Source organism: Salvelinus fontinalis, unplaced genomic scaffold (genome assembly GCF_029448725.1).
Source record: "Salvelinus fontinalis isolate EN_2023a unplaced genomic scaffold, ASM2944872v1 scaffold_0010, whole genome shotgun sequence".
NCBI lineage: Eukaryota > Metazoa > Chordata > Actinopteri > Salmoniformes > Salmonidae > Salvelinus > Salvelinus fontinalis.
In genome coordinates this window covers 1,006,833-1,030,414 of record NW_026600219.1, presented here as the reverse complement: position 1 = coordinate 1,030,414, position 23,582 = coordinate 1,006,833, and the positions used below count along the sequence as shown (strand labels likewise).

Sequence of the window (23,582 nt, the reverse complement as noted above, 5' to 3'; positions counted from 1 at the left end):
ATAGAGGGAACAGTGATGTATCTACAGGTCAGTATGATACAGGAACCTATAGAGGGAACAGTGATGTATCTACAGGTCAGTATGATACAGGAACCTATAGAGGGAACAGTGATGTATCTACAGGTCAGTACAGGAACCTATAGAGGGAACAGTGATGTATCTACAGGTCAGTACAGGAACCTATAGAGGGAACAGTGATGTATCTACAGGTCAGTATGATACAGGAACCTATAGAGGGAACAGTGATGTATCTACAGGTCAGTATGATACAGGAACCTATAGAGGGAACAGTGATGTATCTACAGGTCAGTATGATACAGGAACCTATAGAGGGAACAGTGATGTATCTACAGGTCAGTATGATACAGGAACCTATAGAGGGAACAGTGATGTATCTACAGGTCAGTATGATACAGGAACCTATAGAGGGAACAGTGATGTATCTACAGGTCAGTATGATACAGGAACCTATAGAGGGAACAGTGATGTATCTACAGGTCAGTATGATACAGGAACCTATAGAGGGAACAGTGATGTATCTACAGGTCAGTATGATACAGGAACCTATAGAGGGAACAGTGATGTATCTACAGGTCAGTATGATACAGGAACCTATAGAGGGAACAGTGATGTATCTACAGGTCAGTACAGGAACCTATAGAGGGAACAGTGATGTATCTACAGGTCAGTACAGGAACCTATAGAGGGAACAGTGATGTATCTACAGGTCAGTATGATACAGGAACCTATAGAGGGAACAGTGATGTATCTACAGGTCAGTATGATACAGGAACCTATAGAGGGAACAGTGATGTATCTACAGGTCAGTACAGGAACCTATAGAGGGAACAGTGATGTATCTACAGGTCAGTACAGGAACCTATAGAGGGAACAGTGATGTATCTACAGGTCAGTACAGGAACCTATAGAGGGAACAGTGATGTATCTACAGGTCAGTATGATACAGGAACCTATAGAGGGAACAGTGATGTATCTACAGGTCAGTATGATACAGGAACCTATAGAGGGAACAGTGATGTATCTACAGGTCAGTATGATACAGGAACCTATAGAGGGAACAGTGATGTATCTACAGGTCAGTATGATACAGGAACCTATAGAGGGAACAGTGATGTATCTACAGGTCAGTATGATACAGGAACCTATAGAGGGAACAGTGATGTATCTACAGGTCAGTATGATACAGGAACCTATAGAGGGAACAGTGATGTATCTACAGGTCAGTATGATACAGGAACCTATAGAGGGAACAGTGATGTATCTACAGGTCAGTACAGGAACCTATAGAGGGAACAGTGATGTATCTACAGGTCAGTACAGGAACCTATAGAGGGAACAGTGATGTATCTACAGGTCAGTACAGGAACCTATAGAGGGAACAGTGATGTATCTACAGGTCAGTATGATACAGGAACCTATAGAGGGAACAGTGATGTATCTACAGGTCAGTACAGGAACCTATAGAGGGAACAGTGATGTATCTACAGGTCAGTACAGGAACCTATAGAGGGAACAGTGATGGATCTACAGGTCAGTACAGGAACCTATAGAGGGAACAGTGATGTATCTACAGGTCAGTACAGGAACCTATAGAGGGAACAGTGATGTATCTACAGGTCAGTATGATACAGGAACCTATAGAGGGAACAGTGATGTATCTACAGGTCAGTATGATACAGGAACCTATAGAGGGAACAGTGATGTATCTACAGGTCAGTATGATACAGGAACCTATAGAGGGAACAGTGATGTATCTACAGGTCAGTATGATACAGGAACCTATAGAGGGAACAGTGATGTATCTACAGGTCAGTATGATACAGGAACCTATAGAGGGAACAGTGATGTATCTACAGGTCAGTATGATACAGGAACCTATAGAGGGAACAGTGATGTATCTACAGGTCAGTACAGGAACCTATAGAGGGAACAGTGATGGATCTACAGGTCAGTATGATACAGGAACCTATAGAGGGAACAGTGATGTATCTACAGGTCAGTATGATACAGGAACCTATAGAGGGAACAGTGATGTATCTACAGGTCAGTATGATACAGGAACCTATAGAGGGAACAGTGATGTATCTACAGGTCAGTATGATACAGGAACCTATAGAGGGAACAGTGATGTATCTACAGGTCAGTATGATACAGGAACCTATAGAGGGAACAGTGATGTATCTACAGGTCAGTATGATACAGGAACCTATAGAGGGAACAGTGATGTATCTACAGGTCAGTATGATACAGGAACCTATAGAGGGAACAGTGATGTATCTACAGGTCAGTACAGGAACCTATAGAGGGAACAGTGATGTATCTACAGGTCAGTACAGGAACCTATAGAGGGAACAGTGATGTATCTACAGGTCAGTACAGGAACCTATAGAGGGAACAGTGATGTATCTACAGGTCAGTATGATACAGGAACCTATAGAGGGAACAGTGATGTATCTACAGGTCAGTACAGGAACCTATAGAGGGAACAGTGATGTATCTACAGGTCAGTATGATACAGGAACCTATAGAGGGAACAGTGATGTATCTACAGGTCAGTATGATACAGGAACCTATAGAGGGAACAGTGATGTATCTACAGGTCAGTATGATACAGGAACCTATAGAGGGAACAGTGATGTATCTACAGGTCAGTATGATACAGGAACCTATAGAGGGAACAGTGATGTATCTACAGGTCAGTATGATACAGGAACCTATAGAGGGAACAGTGATGTATCTACAGGTCAGTACAGGAACCTATAGAGGGAACAGTGATGTATCTACAGGTCAGTACAGGAACCTATAGAGGGAACAGTGATGTATCTACAGGTCAGTATGATACAGGAACCTATAGAGGGAACAGTGATGTATCTACAGGTCAGTATGATACAGGAACCTATAGAGGGAACAGTGATGTATCTACAGGTCAGTATGATACAGGAACCTATAGAGGGAACAGTGATGTATCTACAGGTCAGTATGATACAGGAACCTATAGAGGGAACAGTGATGTATCTACAGGTCAGTATGATACAGGAACCTATAGAGGGAACAGTTATGTATCTACAGGTCAGTATGATACAGGAACCTATAGAGGGAACAGTGATGTATCTACAGGTCAGTATGATACAGGAACCTATAGAGGGAACAGTGATGTATCTACAGGTCAGTATGATACAGGAACCTATAGAGGGAACAGTGATGTATCTACAGGTCAGTATGATACAGGAACCTATAGAGGGAACAGTGATGTATCTACAGGTCAGTACAGGAACCTATAGAGGGAACAGTGATGTATCTACAGGTCAGTACAGGAACCTATAGAGGGAACAGTGATGTATCTACAGGTCAGTATGATACAGGAACCTATAGAGGGAACAGTGATGTATCTACAGGTCAGTATGATACAGGAACCTATAGAGGGAACAGTGATGTATCTACAGGTCAGTACAGGAACCTATAGAGGGAACAGTGATGTATCTACAGGTCAGTACAGGAACCTATAGAGGGAACAGTGATGTATCTACAGGTCAGTACAGGAACCTATAGAGGGAACAGTGATGTATCTACAGGTCAGTATGATACAGGAACCTATAGAGGGAACAGTGATGTATCTACAGGTCAGTACAGGAACCTATAGAGGGAACAGTGATGTATCTACAGGTCAGTACAGGAACCTATAGAGGGAACAGTGATGTATCTACAGGTCAGTATGATACAGGAACCTATAGAGGGAACAGTGATGTATCTACAGGTCAGTATGATACAGGAACCTATAGAGGGAACAGTGATGTATCTACTGGTCAGTATGATACAGGAACCTATAGAGGGAACAGTGATGTATCTACAGGTCAGTATGATACAGGAACCTATAGAGGGAACAGTGATGTATCTACAGGTCAGTATGATACAGGAACCTATAGAGGGAACAGTGATGTATCTACAGGTCAGTATGATACAGGAACCTATAGAGGGAACAGTGATGTATCTACAGGTCAGTATGATACAGGAACCTATAGAGGGAACAGTGATGTATCTACAGGTCAGTACAGGAACCTATAGAGGGAACAGTGATGTATCTACAGGTCAGTACAGGAACCTATAGAGGGAACAGTGATGTATCTACAGGTCAGTACAGGAACCTATAGAGGGAACAGTGATGTATCTACAGGTCAGTATGATACAGGAACCTATAGAGGGAACAGTGATGTATCTACAGGTCAGTACAGGAACCTATAGAGGGAACAGTGATGTATCTACAGGTCAGTACAGGAACCTATAGAGGGAACAGTGATGGATCTACAGGTCAGTACAGGAACCTATAGAGGGAACAGTGATGTATCTACAGGTCAGTACAGGAACCTATAGAGGGAACAGTGATGTATCTACAGGTCAGTATGATACAGGAACCTATAGAGGGAACAGTGATGTATCTACAGGTCAGTATGATACAGGAACCTATAGAGGGAACAGTGATGTATCTACAGGTCAGTATGATACAGGAACCTATAGAGGGAACAGTGATGTATCTACAGGTCAGTATGATACAGGAACCTATAGAGGGAACAGTGATGTATCTACAGGTCAGTATGATACAGGAACCTATAGAGGGAACAGTGATGTATCTACAGGTCAGTATGATACAGGAACCTATAGAGGGAACAGTGATGTATCTACAGGTCAGTACAGGAACCTATAGAGGGAACAGTGATGTATCTACAGGTCAGTATGATACAGGAACCTATAGAGGGAACAGTGATGTATCTACAGGTCAGTATGATACAGGAACCTATAGAGGGAACAGTGATGTATCTACAGGTCAGTATGATACAGGAACCTATAGAGGGAACAGTGATGTATCTACAGGTCAGTATGATACAGGAACCTATAGAGGGAACAGTGATGTATCTACAGGTCAGTATGATACAGGAACCTATAGAGGGAACAGTGATGTATCTACAGGTCAGTATGATACAGGAACCTATAGAGGGAACAGTGATGTATCTACAGGTCAGTACAGGAACCTATAGAGGGAACAGTGATGTATCTACAGGTCAGTATGATACAGGAACCTATAGAGGGAACAGTGATGTATCTACAGGTCAGTATGATACAGGAACCTATAGAGGGAACAGTGATGTATCTACAGGTCAGTATGATACAGGAACCTATAGAGGGAACAGTGATGTATCTACAGGTCAGTATGATACAGGAACCTATAGAGGGAACAGTGATGTATCTACAGGTCAGTATGATACAGGAACCTATAGAGGGAACAGTGATGTATCTACAGGTCAGTATGATACAGGAACCTATAGAGGGAACAGTGATGTATCTACAGGTCAGTATGATACAGGAACCTATAGAGGGAACAGTGATGTATCTACAGGTCAGTACAGGAACCTATAGAGGGAACAGTGATGTATCTACAGGTCAGTATGATACAGGAACCTATAGAGGGAACAGTGATGTATCTACAGGTCAGTATGATACAGGAACCTATAGAGGGAACAGTGATGTATCTACAGGTCAGTATGATACAGGAACCTATAGAGGGAACAGTGATGTATCTACAGGTCAGTATGATACAGGAACCTATAGAGGGAACAGTGATGTATCTACAGGTCAGTACAGGAACCTATAGAGGGAACAGTGATGTATCTACAGGTCAGTATGATACAGGAACCTATAGAGGGAACAGTGATGTATCTACAGGTCAGTATGATACAGGAACCTATAGAGGGAACAGTGATGTATCTACAGGTCAGTATGATACAGGAACCTATAGAGGGAACAGTGATGTATCTACAGGTCAGTATGATACAGGAACCTATAGAGGGAACAGTGATGTATCTACAGGTCAGTACAGGAACCTATAGAGGGAACAGTGATGTATCTACAGGTCAGTATGATACAGGAACCTATAGAGGGAACAGTGATGTATCTACAGGTCAGTATGATACAGGAACCTATAGAGGGAACAGTGATGTATCTACAGGTCATTATGATACAGGAACCTATAGAGGGAACAGTGATGTATCTACAGGTCAGTATGATACAGGAACCTATAGAGGGAACAGTGATGTATCTACAGGTCAGTATGATACAGGAACCTATAGAGGGAACAGTGATGTATCTACAGGTCAGTATGATACAGGAACCTATAGAGGGAACAGTGATGTATCTACAGGTCAGTATGATACAGGAACCTATAGAGGGAACAGTGATGTATCTACAGGTCAGTATGATACAGGAACCTATAGAGGGAACAGTGATGTATCTACAGGTCATTATGATACAGGAACCTATAGAGGGAACAGTGATGTATCTACAGGTCAGTACAGGAACCTATAGAGGGAACAGTGATGTATCTACAGGTCAGTACAGGAACCTATAGAGGGAACAGTGATGTATCTACAGGTCAGTATGATACAGGAACCTATAGAGGGAACAGTGATGTATCTACAGGTCATTATGATACAGGAACCTATAGAAGGAACAGTGATGTATCTACAGGTCAGTACAGGAACCTATAGAGGGAACAGTGATGTATCTACAGGTCAGTACAGGAACCTATAGAGGGAACAGTGATGTATCTACAGGTCAGTATGATACAGGAACCTATAGAGGGAACAGTGATGTATCTACAGGTCAGTATGATACAGGAACCTATAGAGGAAACAGTGATGTATCTACAGGTCAGTATGATACAGGAACCTATAGAGGGAACAGTGATGTATCTACAGGTCAGTATGATACAGGAACCTATAGAGGGAACAGTGATGTATCTACAGGTCATTATGATACAGGAACCTATAGAGGGAACAGTGATGTATCTACAGGTCAGTATGATACAGGAACCTATAGAGGGAACAGTGATGTATCTACAGGTCAGTATGATACAGGAACCTATAGAGGGAACAGTGATGTATCTACAGGTCAGTACAGGAACCTATAGAGGGAACAGTGATGTATCTACAGGTCAGTATGATACAGGAACCTATAGAGGGAACAGTGATGTATCTACAGGTCAGTATGATACAGGAACCTATAGAGGGAACAGTGATGTATCTACAGGTCATTATGATACAGGAACCTATAGAGGGAACAGTGATGTATCTACAGGTCAGTATGATACAGGAACCTATAGAGGGAACAGTGATGTATCTACAGGTCAGTATGATACAGGAACCTATAGAGGGAACAGTGATGTATCTACAGGTCAGTATGATACAGGAACCTATAGAGGGAACAGTGATGTATCTACAGGTCAGTATGATACAGGAACCTATAGAGGGAACAGTGATGTATCTACAGGTCAGTACAGGAACCTATAGAGGGAACAGTGATGTATCTACAGGTCAGTATGATACAGGAACCGATACATATAACCCCTGTTGCTTTAGCATATAAACACTGTTGCTTTAGCATATAAACACTGTTGCTTTAGCATATAAACACTGTTGCTTTAGCAAATAAACACTGTTGCTTTAGCATATAAACACTGTTGCTTTAGCATATAGCCACTGTTGCTTTAGCATATAACCACTGTTGCTTTAGCATATAAACACTGTTGCTTTAGCATATAAACACTGTTGCTTTAGCATATAAACACTGTTGCTTTAGCATATAAACACTGTTGCTTTAGCATATAAACACTGTTGCTTTAGCATATAAACACTGTTGCTTTAGCATATAACCACTGTTGCTTTAGCATATAACCACTGTTGCTTTAGCATATAAACACTGTTGCTTTAGCATATAAACACTGTTGCTTTAGCATATAAACACTGTTGCTTTAGCATATAAACACTGTTGCTTTAGCATATAAACACTGTTGCTTTAGCATATAACCACTGTTGCTTTAGCATATAAACACTGTTGCTTTAGCATATAAACACTGTTGCTTTAGCATATAAACACTGTTGCTTTAGCATATAACCCCTGTTGCTTTAGCATATCACCACTGTCACCGTTGCTTTAGCATATAACCACTGTTGCTTTAGCATATAAACACTGTTGCTTTAGCTTGCTTTAGCATATAAACACTGTTGCTTTAGCATATAACCACTGTTGCTTTAGAATATAACCAATGTTGCTTTAGCATATAAACACTGTTGCTTTAGCATATAAACACTGTTGCTTTAGCATATAAACACTGTTGCTTTAGCATATAACCACTGTTGCTTTAGCATATAAACACTGTTGCTTTAGCATATAAACACTGTTGCTTTAGCATATAAACACTGTTGCTTTAGCATATAACCACTGTTGCTTTAGCATATAACCACTGTTGCTTTAGCATATAAACACTGTTGCTTTAGCATATAACCACTGTTGCTTTAGCATATAAACACTGTTGCTTTAGCATATAACCACTGTTGCTTTAGCATATAACCACTGTTGCTTTAGCATATAAACACTGTTGCTTTAGCATATAACCACTGTTGCTTTAGCATATAAACACTGTTGCTTTAGCATATAAACACTGTTGCTTTAGCATATAAACACTGTTGCTTTAGCATATAACCCCTGTTGCTTTAGCATATAAACACTGTGTCTTGTTTTTCTCTTTAGTTTGTTATCATTCCCACATGATTTCGGGTTCTTCGTTACACTAATAGAGCAACACGTACTTTCTAGAGTTAGCATTGTGAGCACTGCTTCTCGTTCCAAGTTATTTCGGTCCTTACAGTAGACTAGCGAAGCTAACCCTGAGGTGTTGATGTCACTTGACTGTTAGGAAGGCTTCTTACCTTCAGTGTGCCGCACGGTTCGCTGTTCCTCTGCTGTGAGCCGTAGCTGTTAGCATGTGCCTGCTGTGAGGACGAGGCTAGCGTCCCAGCTGAGTAGAGAGTATCCTTCTCGTCTCTCGATAACGACTGGGTCTCGTCTCTCGACGACCTCGATGACTCCGGGATGGACTCCAGGACACAACACTCGATCTGAGGGATACGTGAAAGGTCAAAGGTGGAGGGTCAGAGGTGGAGAGGGTCTGTGGGAAACGGAGAGGAATATAGACCCGATAGAGTTCTGGTCTGACCTAATTAGCATCGAAACTAACAGGGTATAGAGAGTGGTTGTGAATGGGAGAATTGGACACTCTCTATCTCTCTCTTTCACCTCCCTTTCTTTCTCTCTTTCTAGTCTCTCTCCAACTCTCTCTCTCTCTCCTCCCCTTTCTCTCTCTAGTAGTGTGGTCAGGCATTGTGTTCATTTCTCAACATCATGAAAAATTCAGCAGGTTTGTAACAAGAGGCTCTCTCTGCTGCCCTACTGTTACTAAGACACAGGCGACAACAAGAGTTACAACACACTGTGGTCAGATATAAACTACATGTATTGACTGTGTTATGGTGGTAAACTACATGTATTGACTGTGTTATGGTGGTTGATATAAACTACATGTATTGACTGTGTTATGGTGGTAAACTACATGTATTGACTGTGTTATGGTGGTAGATATAAACTACATGTATTGACTGTGTTATGGTGGTAAACTACATGTATTGACTGTGTTATGGTGGTAAACTACATGTATTGACTGTGTTATGGTGGTAAACTACATGTATTGACTGTGTTATGGTGGTAAACTACATGTATTGACTGTGTTATGGTGGTAAACTACATGTATTGACTGTGTTATGGTGGTAAACTACATGTATTGACTGTGTTATGGTGGTAAACTACATGTATTGACTGTGTATACAGGAGGGGCCACCCCTAGTATACAGGAGGAGGGTGGGCCACCCCTAGTATACAGGAGGAGGGTGGGTCACCCCTAGTATACAGGAGGAGGGTGGGTCACCCCTAGTATACAGGAGGAGGGTGGGTCACCCCTAATATACAGGAGGAGGGTGGGCCACCCCTAGTATACAGGAGGAGGGTGGGCCACCCCTAATATACAGGAGGAGGGTGGGTCACCCCTAGTATACAGGAGGAGGGCGGGCCACCCCTAATATACAGGAGGAGGGTGGGTCACCCCTAGTATACAGGAGGAGGGCGGGCCACCCCTAATATACAGGAGGAGGGTGGGCCACCCCTAGTATACAGGAGGAGGGTGGGCCACCCCTAGTATACAGGAGGAGGGTGGGCCACCCCTAATATACAGGAGGAGGGCGGGCCACCCCTAGTATACAGGAGGAGGGTGGGTCACCCCTAGTATACAGGAGGAGGGTGGGCCACCCCTAGTATACAGGAGGAGGGTGGGCCACCCCTAATATACAGGAGGAGGGTGGGTCACCCCTAGTATACAGGAGGAGGGTGGGTCACCCCTAATATACAGGAGGAGGGCGGGCCACCCCTAGTATACAGGAGGAGGGTGGACCACCCCTAGTATACAGGAGGAGGGCGGGCCACCCCTAGTATACAGGAGGAGGGTGGACCACCCCTAGTATACAGGAGGAGGGTGGGTCACCCCTAATATACAGGAGGAGGGTGGGCCACCCCTAATATACAGGAGGAGGGTGGGCCACCCCTAATATACAGGAGGAGGGTGGGCCACCCCTGTTGTAGCTCCAGGAGGAGGGTGGACCACCCCACCCCTGTTGTAGCTCCAGTATACAGGAGGAGGGTGGATCCCTATTGTAGCTCCAGGAGGAGGGTGGATCCCTATTGTAGCTCCAGGAGGAGGGTGTACCACCCCTGTTGTAGCTCCAGTATACAGGAGGAGGGTGGACCACCCCTAATATACAGGAGGAGGGTGGGCCACCCCTAATATACAGGAGGAGGGTGGGCCACCCCTAATATACAGGAGGAGGGTGGGCCACCCCTAGTATACAGGAGGAGGGTGGGTCACCCCTGTTGTAGCTCCAGTATACAGGAGGAGGGTGTTGTAGCTCCAGTATACAGGAGGAGGGTGGATCCCTATTGTAGCTCCAGTATACAGGAGGAGGGTGTTGTAGCTCCAGTATACAGGAGGAGGGTGTTGTAGCTCCAGTATACAGGAGGAAGTTGGGCCACCCCTGTTGTAGCTCCAGTATACAGGAGGAGGGTGGATCCCTATTGTAGCTCCAGTATACAGGAGGAGGGTGTTGTAGCTCCAGTATACAGGAGGAGGGTGTTGTAGCTCCAGTATACAGGAGGAGGGTGTTGTAGCTCCAGTATACAGTGTTACAGTGTTACAGTGTTAGAGTGTTTTGGGTTACTGTCGTACCGGTAGCGGCTTGGCCACGCCGATGCGCACGGCCCCGTAGCCGGTGGTTTTGAGGACGTGCACGGCGCGCTCCAGCGTTGATCTGACCAGGTCCACGTCGTTGACGGACATGAGCCGGTCACCGGGCAGCAGGCGACCGTCTGAGTCGGCCACGCCACCGGGGACCAGGGAGCGGATCACCAGAACAGTCTTAGAGGCGTCCTCTGGGTCCTGGAGAGGGACAACATAAGGAACATGTGAACAGCAGTTCATGGGTCATGTCCTCCCGAAAGGGAAATCCAGTATTTCGGAGAGACTACAATTGTTTTTCCTCTCAGTTCATCTTTTTTTATATTGTCATTCCAAAGGATCCACTCTTTGGCCCACCATCCTCTCCTCGTCTCCTGGTCTACATTACTAGGGATCCAAACCAGTTGACAAGAGAGGAGAATAGGAAGCTACGTTAGACCATTGAGATGCACCACAGTCTTACCTGGTAGTCTAGGATGCTGAATCCCAGGCCTTCCTCTCCCTTCACCAGCTCTATCACCTGACTGTCTCTCTCCCACATGGCCAGAGGAGGAGACACAGGCTTATTAAAACCACGACTCCCACAATCCATGTTGTTACAACCAGGAAGTAGACAGCAGGGCTGGTCATGCTGGGACTGGGAGAGGAGAGAGAGAGAGAGAGTTAGAGGACATCTCATATGACACCCCGGCTGCAGTCTGATTGACCATCTTTCCACTCTTCTCCCAGAAATAGTGTACACTTGATCCCTCCGCCTAATGGGTTCAAAGGGATTGGATTGACCCCACCGATATCTCTAACACCATTTTATTCCTTTAATATATTACATTTGACATTTAGTAAATGTTCCTTGTGTTTTCTTTAATACAATGATGAAACTCTGCTACAGGTACATCCACGAGTGGAGTGAAAGAGTGTACACTTCCTTCCCATCCCTCTATCCCTCCATCTCTCTCCATACGTCCACCGCTCCACCCCTCCATCTCCCCATCCCTCCATTTCCCCATCTCTACCCCTCCATCTCCCCATCCCTCCATCCCACCATTCCCCTCCATCTCCCCATCCCTCTATCTCTCCATCCCCCCATCCCTCCATCTCCCCATCCCTCTATCTCTCCATCCCTCCCTAGCCCTCCATCTCCCCATCCCTCTATCTCTTCATCTCCCCATCCCTCCATCTCCATATCCCTCCACCTCCCCATTCCTCCATCTCCATATCCCTCCACCTCCCATCCCATCCCTCCATATCCCCATCCCTCCATATCCCCATCCCTCCATCTCCATATCCCTCCATCTCCCGATCCCTCCATCTCCCGATCCCTCCATCTCCCGATCCCTCCATCTCCACATCCCTCCATTTCCCCATCTCTATCCCTCCATCTCTCTCCATACGTCCACCGCTCCAACCCTCCATCCCCCCTCCATCTCCCCATCCCTCCATCTCCCCATCCCTCTATCTCTCCATCCCTCCATCTCCCTTCCATCTCCCCTCCCTCTATCTCCATTTCCCTCCATCTCCCCATCCCCCCATCTCCATTCCCCCATCTCCATATCCCTCTATCTCTCCATCCCTCCCTAGCCCTCCATCTCCATCTCCCCATTTCCATATCCCCATCCCTCCATCTCCCCATCCCTCCCTAGCCCTCCATCTCCCCATCCCCCCATCCCTCCATCTCCCCATCTCTCCATCTCCCCATCCCTCCATCTCCCCATCCCTCTATCTCCCCATCCCTCCATCCCACCATCTCCCCATCACTCCATCCCTCCATCTCCCCATCCCTCCATCTCTCCATCTCCCCATCCCTCTATCTCTCTATCTCTCCATCCCTCCCTAGCCCTCCATCTCCCCATCCCTCCATCTCCCCATCCCTCCCTAGCCCTCCATCTCCCCATCCCCCCATCCCTCCATCTCCCCATCCCTCCATCCCACCATCTCCCCATCCCTCCATCTCCCCATCTCCCCATCCCTCCATCTCCCCATCCCTCCATCTCCATTTCCCTCCATCTCCATATCCCTCCATCTCCCCATACCCCCATCTCCATATCCCTCCATCTCCCCATACCCCCATCTCCATATCCCTCCATCTCCCCATAACCCCATTTCCATATCCCTCCACCTCCCCATCCCTCCACCTCCCCATCTCTCCATCTCCCCATCCCTCCATCTCCATCTCCCCTCCATCTATCTCCCCTCCATCTCCCCATCCCTCCATTTCCCCATCCCTCCATCCCCCCTCCATCACCCCATCTCCCCTCCATCTGCCCTCCATCACCCCATCCCCCTCCATCCCTCCTCCCCATCCCTCCATCTCCATCTCCCCTCCATCTATCTCCCCTCCATTTCCCCATCCCCCTCCATCACCCCATCCCCCTCCATCCCTCCTCCCCATCCCTCTCTACCTTATCATTGAACTCAGCCACTAGCTCTTTGATGGGGAGCTGTACATCATCATCATCATCGTCATCGTCGTGGTCACTGTCCCGTAGCTGTGGGGTTACGACGCGGCAGCACACCATACAAACACACAGAGGCAGCTCTCTCAGAATGCTGATCACCTCTCTGTGAGTCTCTCCTATCAGAGGGATGCCATTCGCCTGGGAGAGGAGAGAAGCTAGTCTGGTCAGCATGTTGAATGGACTGTATGTAGCTACATCATAGCATTAACAGGGTCAATATTCCATCTGATGGGTGGATGGATGAATACATGAACGAATAAACAAATTAATAAAAGAATGAACAAAGCAATGAATTAAAGAACAAAGGCATTAATTAACAAACCAAATGAATGAACAAATGAATGAATAAATTAACGAATGAACACACCAACGAACAAATGAATGAATGGATGAACGAACAAACCAATGAATGAACAAATTAATTAATAAATTACAGAATGAACACACCAATGAACAAATGAATGAATGGATGAACAAACAAACCAAAGAATGAACTAATGAATAAATAAATTAACGAATGAACACACCAACGAACAAATTAACAAATGGATGAACGAACAAACCAATGAATGAACAAATTAATAAATAAATTACAGAATGAACACACCAATGAACAAATGAATGAATGGATGAACGAACAAACCAAAGAATGAACTAATGAATAAATAAATTACCAAATGAACACACCAACGAACAAATGGATGAACGAACAAACCAAAGAATGAACGAATGAATAAATAAATTACCGAATGAACACACCAATAAACAAATTAATGAATGGATGAACGAACAAACCAAAGAATGAACGAATGAATAAATAAATTACCGAATGAACACACCAACGAACAAATGGATGAACGAACAAACCAAAGAATGAACGAATGAATAAATAAATTACCGAATGAACACACCAATAAACAAATTAATGAATGGATGAACGAACAAACCAATGAATGAACAAATGAATAAATAAATTACCAAATGAACACACCAACGAACGAATGAATGATCATCTTCTGCACATCTATCACTCCAGTGTTTAATTGTTATATTGTAATTACTTCGCCACCATGGCCTATTTATTGCCTTACCTCCCTTATCTCACCTCATTTGTACACACTGCATATAGATTTTTTCTACTGTATTATTGACTGTATGTTTGTTTTACTCCATGTGTAACTCTGTGTTGTTGTATGTGTCGAATTGATTTGCTTTATCTTGGCCAGGTCGCAGTTGTAAATGAGAACTTGTTCTCAACTGGCCTACCTGGTTAAATAAAGGTGAAATAAAAAATAAATAAAACAACTGAATGCATGGAAGTCAATGAGTCCGTCCCACCTCCAGTATCTGGTCTCCAGTGTGTATCTTCCTGCTCTGTCCAACGGGCCCCTCAGGTAAGACGGAGCACAGGTAGTGGTGTCCTGCCCTGGCCTCCATGCTGATGCCCAGACCACTGGTCTCACTGAACCTCTCTAGCTGACACACCTGGGAAGGTGAGGGATAGGAGGGGTTAATACCTCTGTATAGACACACCTAGGAAGGTGAGGGATAGTAGGGGTTAATAACACTCTATAGGTGTACTCTGTACAGGTGTACTCTGTATAGGTGTACTCTGTATAGGTGTACTCTGTACAGGTGTACTCTGTATAGCTGTACTCTGTATAGCTGTACTCTGTATAGCTGTACTCTGTATAGGTGTACTCTGTATAGGTGTACTCTGTATAGCTGTACTCTGTATAGGTGTACTCTGTATAGCTGTACTCTGTATAGCTGTACTCTGTATAGGTGTATAACTGTACTCTGTATAGGTGTACTCTGTATAGGTGTACTCTGTATAGGTGTACTCTGTATAGGTGTACTCTGTATAGCTGTACTCTGTATAGGTGTACTCTGTATAGGTGTACTCTGTATAGCTGTACTCTGTATAGCTGTACTCTGTATAGGTGTACTGTGTATAGGTGTACTCTGTATAGGTGTACTGTGTATAGGTGTACTCTGTATAGCTGTACTCTGTATAGGTGTACTGTGTATAGGTGTACTCTGTATAGGTGTACTGTGTATAGGTGTACTCTGTATAGCTGTACTCTGTATAGGTGTACTGTGTATAGGTGTACTCTGTATAGGTGTACTCTGTATAACTGTACTCTGTATAGGTGTACTCTGTATAGCTGTACTCTGTATAGCTGTACTCTGTATAGGTGTACTCTGTATAACTGTACTCTGTATAGGTGTACTCTGTATAGCTGTATAACTGTACTCTGTATAGGTGTACTCTGTATAGCTGTACTCTGTATAGGTGTATAACTGTACTCTGTATAGCTGTACTCTGTATAGGTGTACTCTGTATAGCTGTACTCTGTATAGGTGTACTCTGTATAGCTGTACTCTGTATAGGTGTACTCTGTATAGGTATACTCTGTATAGGTGTACTCTGTATAACTGTACTCTGTATAGGTGTACTCTGTATAGCTGTACTCTGTATAGCTGTACTCTGTATAGCTGTACTCTGTATAGCTGTACTCTGTATAGGTGTACTCTCTATAGCTGTACTCTGTATAGCTGTATAGCTGTACTCTGTATAGGTGTACTCTGTATAGGTGTATAACTGTACTCTGTATAGCTGTACTCTGTATAGGTGTACTCTGTATAGCTGTACTCTGTATAGGTGTACTCTGTATAGCTGTACTCTGTATAGGTGTACTCTGTATAGGTGTACTCTGTATAGGTGTACTCTGTATAACTGTACTCTGTATAGGTGTACTCTGTATAGCTGTACTCTGTATAGCTGTACTCTGTATAGCTGTACTCTGTATAGCTGTACTCTGTATAGGTGTACTCTCTATAGCTGTACTCTGTATAGGTGTACTATGTATAGGTGTACTCTGTATAGCTGTATAGCTGTACTCTGTATAGCTGTACTCTGTATAGCTGTACTCTGTATAGGTGTACTCTCTATAGGTGTACTCTGTATAGGTGTACTCTGTATAGGTGTACTCTGTATAGCTGTATAGGTGTACTCTGTATAGCTGTATAGCTGTATAGGTGTACTCTGTATAACTGTACTCTGTATAGCTGTATAGGTGTACTCTGTATAGCTGTACTCTGTATAGGTGTACTCTGTATAGCTGTACTCTGTATAGGTGTACTCTCTATAGCTGTACTCTGTATAGGTGTACTCTGTATAGGTGTACTCTGTATAGCTGTATAGGTGTACTCTGTATAGCTCTACTCTGTATAGCTGTACTCTGTATAGCTGTACTCTGTATAACTGTACTCTGTATAACTGTACTCTGTATAACTGTACTCTGTATAGCTGTATAGGTGTACTCTGTATAGCTGTACTCTGTATAGGTGTACTCTGTATAACTGTACTCTGTATAGCTGTACTCTGTATAGCTGTACTCTGTATAGGTGTACTCTGTATAGCTGTACTCTGTATAACTGTACTCTGTATAACTGTACTCTGTATAGCTGTACTCTGTATAACTGTACTCTGTATAACTGTACTCTGTATAGCTGTACTCTGTATAACTGTACTCTGTATAGCTGTACTCTGTATAGGTGTACTCTGTATAGCTGTACTCTGTATAGGTGTACTCTGTATAGCTGTACTCTGTATAGGTGTACTCTGTATAGGTGTACTCTGTATAGGTGTACTGTGTATATGTGTACTCTGTATAGCTGTATAGGTGTACTCTGTATAGCTGTACTCTGTATAGGTGTACTCTGTATAGCTGTACTCTGTATAACTGTACTCTGTATAACTGTACTCTGTATAGATGTACTCTGTATAGCTGTACTCTGTATAACTGTACTCTGTATAACTGTACTCTGTATAACTGTACTCTGTATAGCTGTACTCTGTATAGCTGTACTCTGTATAACTGTACTCTGTATAGCTGTATAGCTGTACTCTGTATAGCTGTATAGCTGTACTCTGTATAGGTGTACTCTGTATAGCTGTACTCTGTATAGGTGTACTCTGTATAGCTGTACTCTGTATAGGTGCACTCTGTATAGGTGTACTCTGTATAACTGTACTCTGTATAACTGTACTCTGTATAACTGTACTCTGTATAACTGTACTCTGTATAGGTGTACTCTGTATAACTGTACTCGGTATAGGTGTACTCTGTATAGGTGTACTCTGTATAGGTGTACTCTGAATAACTGTACTCTGTATAGGTGTACTCTGTATAGCTGTACTCTGTATAGGTGTACTCTGTATATGTGTACTCTGTATAGGTGTATAACTGTACTCTGTATAGGTGTACTCTGTATAGGTGTACTCTGTATAACTGTACTCTGTATAGGTGTACTCTGTATAGGTGTACTCTGTATAGGTGTACTCTGTATAACTGTACTCTGTATAGGTGTACTCTGTATAGGTGTACTCTGTATAGGTGTATAACTGTACTCTGTATAGGTGTACTCTGTATAGGTGTACTCTGTATAGGTGTACTCTGTATAACTGTACTCTGTATAGGTGTACTCTGTATAACTGTACTCTGTATAGGTGTACTCTGTATAGCTGTATAACTGTACTCTGTATAGGTGTACTCTGTATAGCTGTACTCTGTATAGGTGTACTCTGTATAGCTGTACTCTGTATAGCTGTACTCTGTATAGCTGTACTCTGTATAGGTGTACTCTGTATAACTGTACTCTGTATAGGTGTACTCTGTATAGCTGTACTCTGTATAACTGTACTCTGTATAGCTGTACTCTGTATAGCTGTACTCTGTATAGGTGTACTCTGTATAGGTGTACTCTGTATAGCTGTACTCTGTATAGGTTTACTCTGTATAGCTGTACTCTGTATAGGTGTACTGTGTATATGTGTACTCTGTATAGCTGTATAGGTGTACTCTGTATAACTGTACTCTGTATAGGTGTACTGTGTATATGTGTACTCTGTATAGCTGTATAGGTGTACTCTGTATAACTGTACTCTGTATAGGTGTAATCTGTATAACTGTACTCTGTATAGGTGTACTGTGTATATGTGTACTCTGTATAGCTGTATAACTGTACTCTGTATAGGTGTACTCTGTATAACTGTACTCTGTATAGGTGTACTGTGTATATGTGTACTCTGTATAGCTGTATAGGTGTACTCTGTATAACTGTACTCTGTATAGGTGCACTCTGTATAGCTGTACTCTGTATAGGTGTACTCTTTCATGCTGTACTCTGTATAGCTGTACTCTGTATAGGTGTACTCTGTATAACTGTACTCTGTATAGGTGTACTCTGTATAGGTGTACTCTGTATAGCTGTACTCTGTATAGGTGTACTCTGTACAGGTGTACTCTGTATAGCTGTACTCTGTATAGGTGTACTCTGTATAACTGTACTCTGTATAGGTGTACTCTGTATAACTGTACTCTGTATAGGTGTACTCTGTATAGCTGTACTCTGTATAGCTGTACTCTGTATAGGTGTACTCTGTATAACTGTACTCTGTATAGGTGTACTCTGTATAGCTGTATAACTGTACTCTGTATAGGTGTACTCTGTATAGCTGTACTCTGTATAGGTGTATAACTGTACTCTGTATAGCTGTACTCTGTATAGGTGTACTCTGTATAGCTGTACTCTGTATAGGTGTACTCTGTATAGCTGTACTCTGTATAGGTGTACTCTGTATAGGTATACTCTGTATAGGTGTACTCTGTATAACTGTACTCTGTATAGGTGTACTCTGTATAGCTGTACTCTGTATAGCTGTACTCTGTATAGCTGTACTCTGTATAGCTGTACTCTGTATAGGTGTACTCTCTATAGCTGTACTCTGTATAGCTGTATAGCTGTACTCTGTATAGGTGTACTCTGTATAGGTGTATAACTGTACTCTGTATAGCTGTACTCTGTATAGGTGTACTCTGTATAGCTGTACTCTGTATAGGTGTACTCTGTATAGCTGTACTCTGTATAGGTGTACTCTGTATAGGTGTACTCTGTATAGGTGTACTCTGTATAACTGTACTCTGTATAGGTGTACTCTGTATAGCTGTACTCTGTATAGCTGTACTCTGTATAGCTGTACTCTGTATAGCTGTACTCTGTATAGGTGTACTCTCTATAGCTGTACTCTGTATAGGTGTACTATGTATAGGTGTACTCTGTATAGCTGTATAGCTGTACTCTGTATAGCTGTACTCTGTATAGCTGTACTCTGTATAGGTGTACTCTCTATAGGTGTACTCTGTATAGGTGTACTCTGTATAGGTGTACTCTGTATAGCTGTATAGGTGTACTCTGTATAGCTGTATAGCTGTATAGGTGTACTCTGTATAACTGTACTCTGTATAGCTGTATAGGTGTACTCTGTATAGCTGTACTCTGTATAGGTGTACTCTGTATAGCTGTACTCTGTATAGGTGTACTCTCTATAGCTGTACTCTGTATAGGTGTACTCTGTATAGGTGTACTCTGTATAGCTGTATAGGTGTACTCTGTATAGCTCTACTCTGTATAGCTGTACTCTGTATAGCTGTACTCTGTATAACTGTACTCTGTATAACTGTACTCTGTATAACTGTACTCTGTATAACTGTACTCTGTATAGCTGTATAGGTGTACTCTGTATAGCTGTACTCTGTATAGGTGTACTCTGTATAACTGTACTCTGTATAGCTGTACTCTGTATAGCTGTACTCTGTATAGGTGTACTCTGTATAGCTGTACTCTGTATAACTGTACTCTGTATAACTGTACTCTGTATAGCTGTACTCTGTATAACTGTACTCTGTATAACTGTACTCTGTATAGCTGTACTCTGTATAACTGTACTCTGTATAGCTGTACTCTGTATAGGTGTACTCTGTATAGCTGTACTCTGTATAGGTGTACTCTGTATAGCTGTACTCTGTATAGGTGTACTCTGTATAGGTGTACTCTGTATAGGTGTACTGTGTATATGTGTACTCTGTATAGCTGTATAGGTGTACTCTGTATAGCTGTACTCTGTATAGGTGTACTCTGTATAGCTGTACTCTGTATAGGTGTACTCTGTATAGCTGTACTCTGTATAGGTGTACTCTGTATAGCTGTACTCTGTATAACTGTACTCTGTATAACTGTACTCTGTATAGATGTACTCTGTATAGCTGTACTCTGTATAACTGTACTCTGTATAACTGTACTCTGTATAACTGTACTCTGTATAGCTGTACTCTGTATAGCTGTACTCTGTATAACTGTACTCTGTATAGCTGTATAGCTGTACTCTGTATAGCTGTATAGCTGTACTCTGTATAGGTGTACTCTGTATAGCTGTACTCTGTATAGGTGTACTCTGTATAGCTGTACTCTGTATAGGTGCACTCTGTATAGGTGTACTCTGTATAACTGTACTCTGTATAACTGTACTCTGTATAACTGTACTCTGTATAACTGTACTCTGTATAGGTGTACTCTGTATAACTGTACTCGGTATAGGTGTACTCTGTATAGGTGTACTCTGTATAGGTGTACTCTGAATAACTGTACTCTGTATAGGTGTACTCTGTATAGCTGTACTCTGTATAGGTGTACTCTGTATATGTGTACTCTGTATAGGTGTATAACTGTACTCTGTATAGGTGTACTCTGTATAGGTGTACTCTGTATAACTGTACTCTGTATAGGTGTACTCTGTATAGGTGTACTCTGTATAGGTGTACTCTGTATAACTGTACTCTGTATAGGTGTACTCTGTATAGGTGTACTCTGTATAGGTGTATAACTGTACTCTGTATAGGTGTACTCTGTATAGGTGTACTCTGTATAGGTGTACTCTGTATAACTGTACTCTGTATAGGTGTACTCTGTATAACTGTACTCTGTATAGGTGTACTCTGTATAGCTGTATAACTGTACTCTGTATAGGTGTACTCTGTATAGCTGTACTCTGTATAGGTGTACTCTGTATAGCTGTACTCTGTATAGCTGTACTCTGTATAGCTGTACTCTGTATAGGTGTACTCTGTATAACTGTACTCTGTATAGGTGTACTCTGTATAGCTGTACTCTGTATAACTGTACTCTGTATAGCTGTACTCTGTATAGCTGTACTCTGTATAGGTGTACTCTGTATAGGTGTACTCTGTATAGCTGTACTCTGTATAGGTTTACTCTGTATAGCTGTACTCTGTATAGGTGTACTGTGTATATGTGTACTCTGTATAGCTGTATAGGTGTACTCTGTATAACTGTACTCTGTATAGGTGTACTGTGTATATGTGTACTCTGTATAGCTGTATAGGTGTACTCTGTATAACTGTACTCTGTATAGGTGTAATCTGTATAACTGTACTCTGTATAGGTGTACTGTGTATATGTGTACTCTGTATAGCTGTATAGGTGTACTCTGTATAACTGTACTCTGTATAGGTGTACTCTGTATAACTGTACTCTGTATAGGTGTACTGTGTATATGTGTACTCTGTATAGCTGTATAGGTGTACTCTGTATAACTGTACTCTGTATAGGTGCACTCTGTATAGCTGTACTCTGTATAGGTGTACTCTTTCATGCTGTACTCTGTATAGCTGTACTCTGTATAGGTGTACTCTGTATAACTGTACTCTGTATAGGTGTACTCTGTATAGGTGTACTCTGTATAGCTGTACTCTGTATAGGTGTACTCTGTACAGGTGTACTCTGTATAGCTGTACTCTGTATAGGTGTACTCTGTATAACTGTACTCTGTATAGCTGTACTCTATATAGGTGTACTCTGTATAGGTGTACTCTGTATAACTGTACTCTGTATAGCTGTACTCTGTATAGGTGTACTCTCTATAGCTGTACTAAGCCAGAGGTACAGGTAATATTTGTAGACAGACAGATATACTTTTGGAAACAAGCGTTTGCGTCAGTCATTACAAACTGTAATCTGGTATATGATCAAATGTGTAAATATGATAAATTAGTATGAGACGTACAACCACTTGATATCTGGGTCCCAGAGCAGCCTGCCACCTGTTCTTCAACTCCTCTTCCTCTGCTGCAGTCAGCTTCCCTCCTTCAACACACACACACACACACACACACACACACACACACACACACACACACACACACACACACACACACACACACACACACAGACACACACACACACACACACACACACACACACACACACACAGATCAGCGTCCTATAAAGAATTGTCACTACCTCTAACAGGCTACCAGTAACCAGAGTTGATTTACATTAACCTCCTGTAAAGAACTACCTCAAACAGGCTTCCGGTAATCACAGTTGATTTACATTAACCTCCTGTAAAGAACTACCTCTAACACCTTCCAGTAATCAGAGTTGATTTACATTAACCTCCTGTAAAGAACTACCTCTAACACCTTCCAGTAATCAGAGTTGATTTACATTAACCTCCTGTAAAGAACTACCTCTAATACCTTCCAGTAATCACAGTTGATTTAAATTAACCTCCTGTAAAGAACTCAAACAGGCTTCCAGTAATCAGAGTTGATTTACAATAACCTCCTGTAAAGAACTACCTCTAACACCTTCCAGTAATCAGAGTTGATTTACATTAACCTCCTGTAAAGAACTACCTCTAACAGGCTACCAGTAATCAGAGTTGATTTACATTAACCTCCTGTAAAGAACTACCTCAAACAGGCTTCCAGTAATCAGAGTTGATTTACATTAACCTCCTGTAAAGAACTCAAACATCCTTCCAGTAATCACAGTTGATTTACATTAACCTCCTGTAAAGAACTACCTCAAACAGGCTTCCAGTAATCACAGTTGATTTACATTAACCTCCTGTAAAGAACTACCTCTAACAGGCTTCCAGTAATCAGAGTTGATTTACATTAACCTCCTGTAAAGAACTACCTCTAACAGGCTTCCAGTAATCACAGTTGATTTACATTAACCTCCTGTAAAGAACTACCTCTAACACCTTCCAGTAATCACAGTTGATTTAC

The 23,582-nt window shown here is 42.6% G+C and overlaps 1 protein-coding gene across 1 annotated transcript in view; it reads right to left on the bottom strand.

The window, feature by feature from the left end:
• LOC129842069 (multiple PDZ domain protein-like) overlaps nt 1-23,582 on the bottom strand; it is a 111,630-nt gene that overhangs the window by 71,481 nt on the left and 16,567 nt on the right. Inside the window, exons 8-13 of the mRNA XM_055910460.1 lie at nt 22,571-22,650; nt 14,980-15,126; nt 13,585-13,779; nt 11,649-11,822; nt 11,177-11,386; nt 8,778-8,966 (exon numbers count right to left, since the gene is read on the bottom strand). Coding sequence (XP_055766435.1) covers nt 8,778-8,966; nt 11,177-11,386; nt 11,649-11,822; nt 13,585-13,779; nt 14,980-15,126; nt 22,571-22,650 — 995 coding nt within the window. The remainder of the gene's footprint in view (nt 1-8,777; nt 8,967-11,176; nt 11,387-11,648; nt 11,823-13,584; nt 13,780-14,979; nt 15,127-22,570; nt 22,651-23,582) is intronic.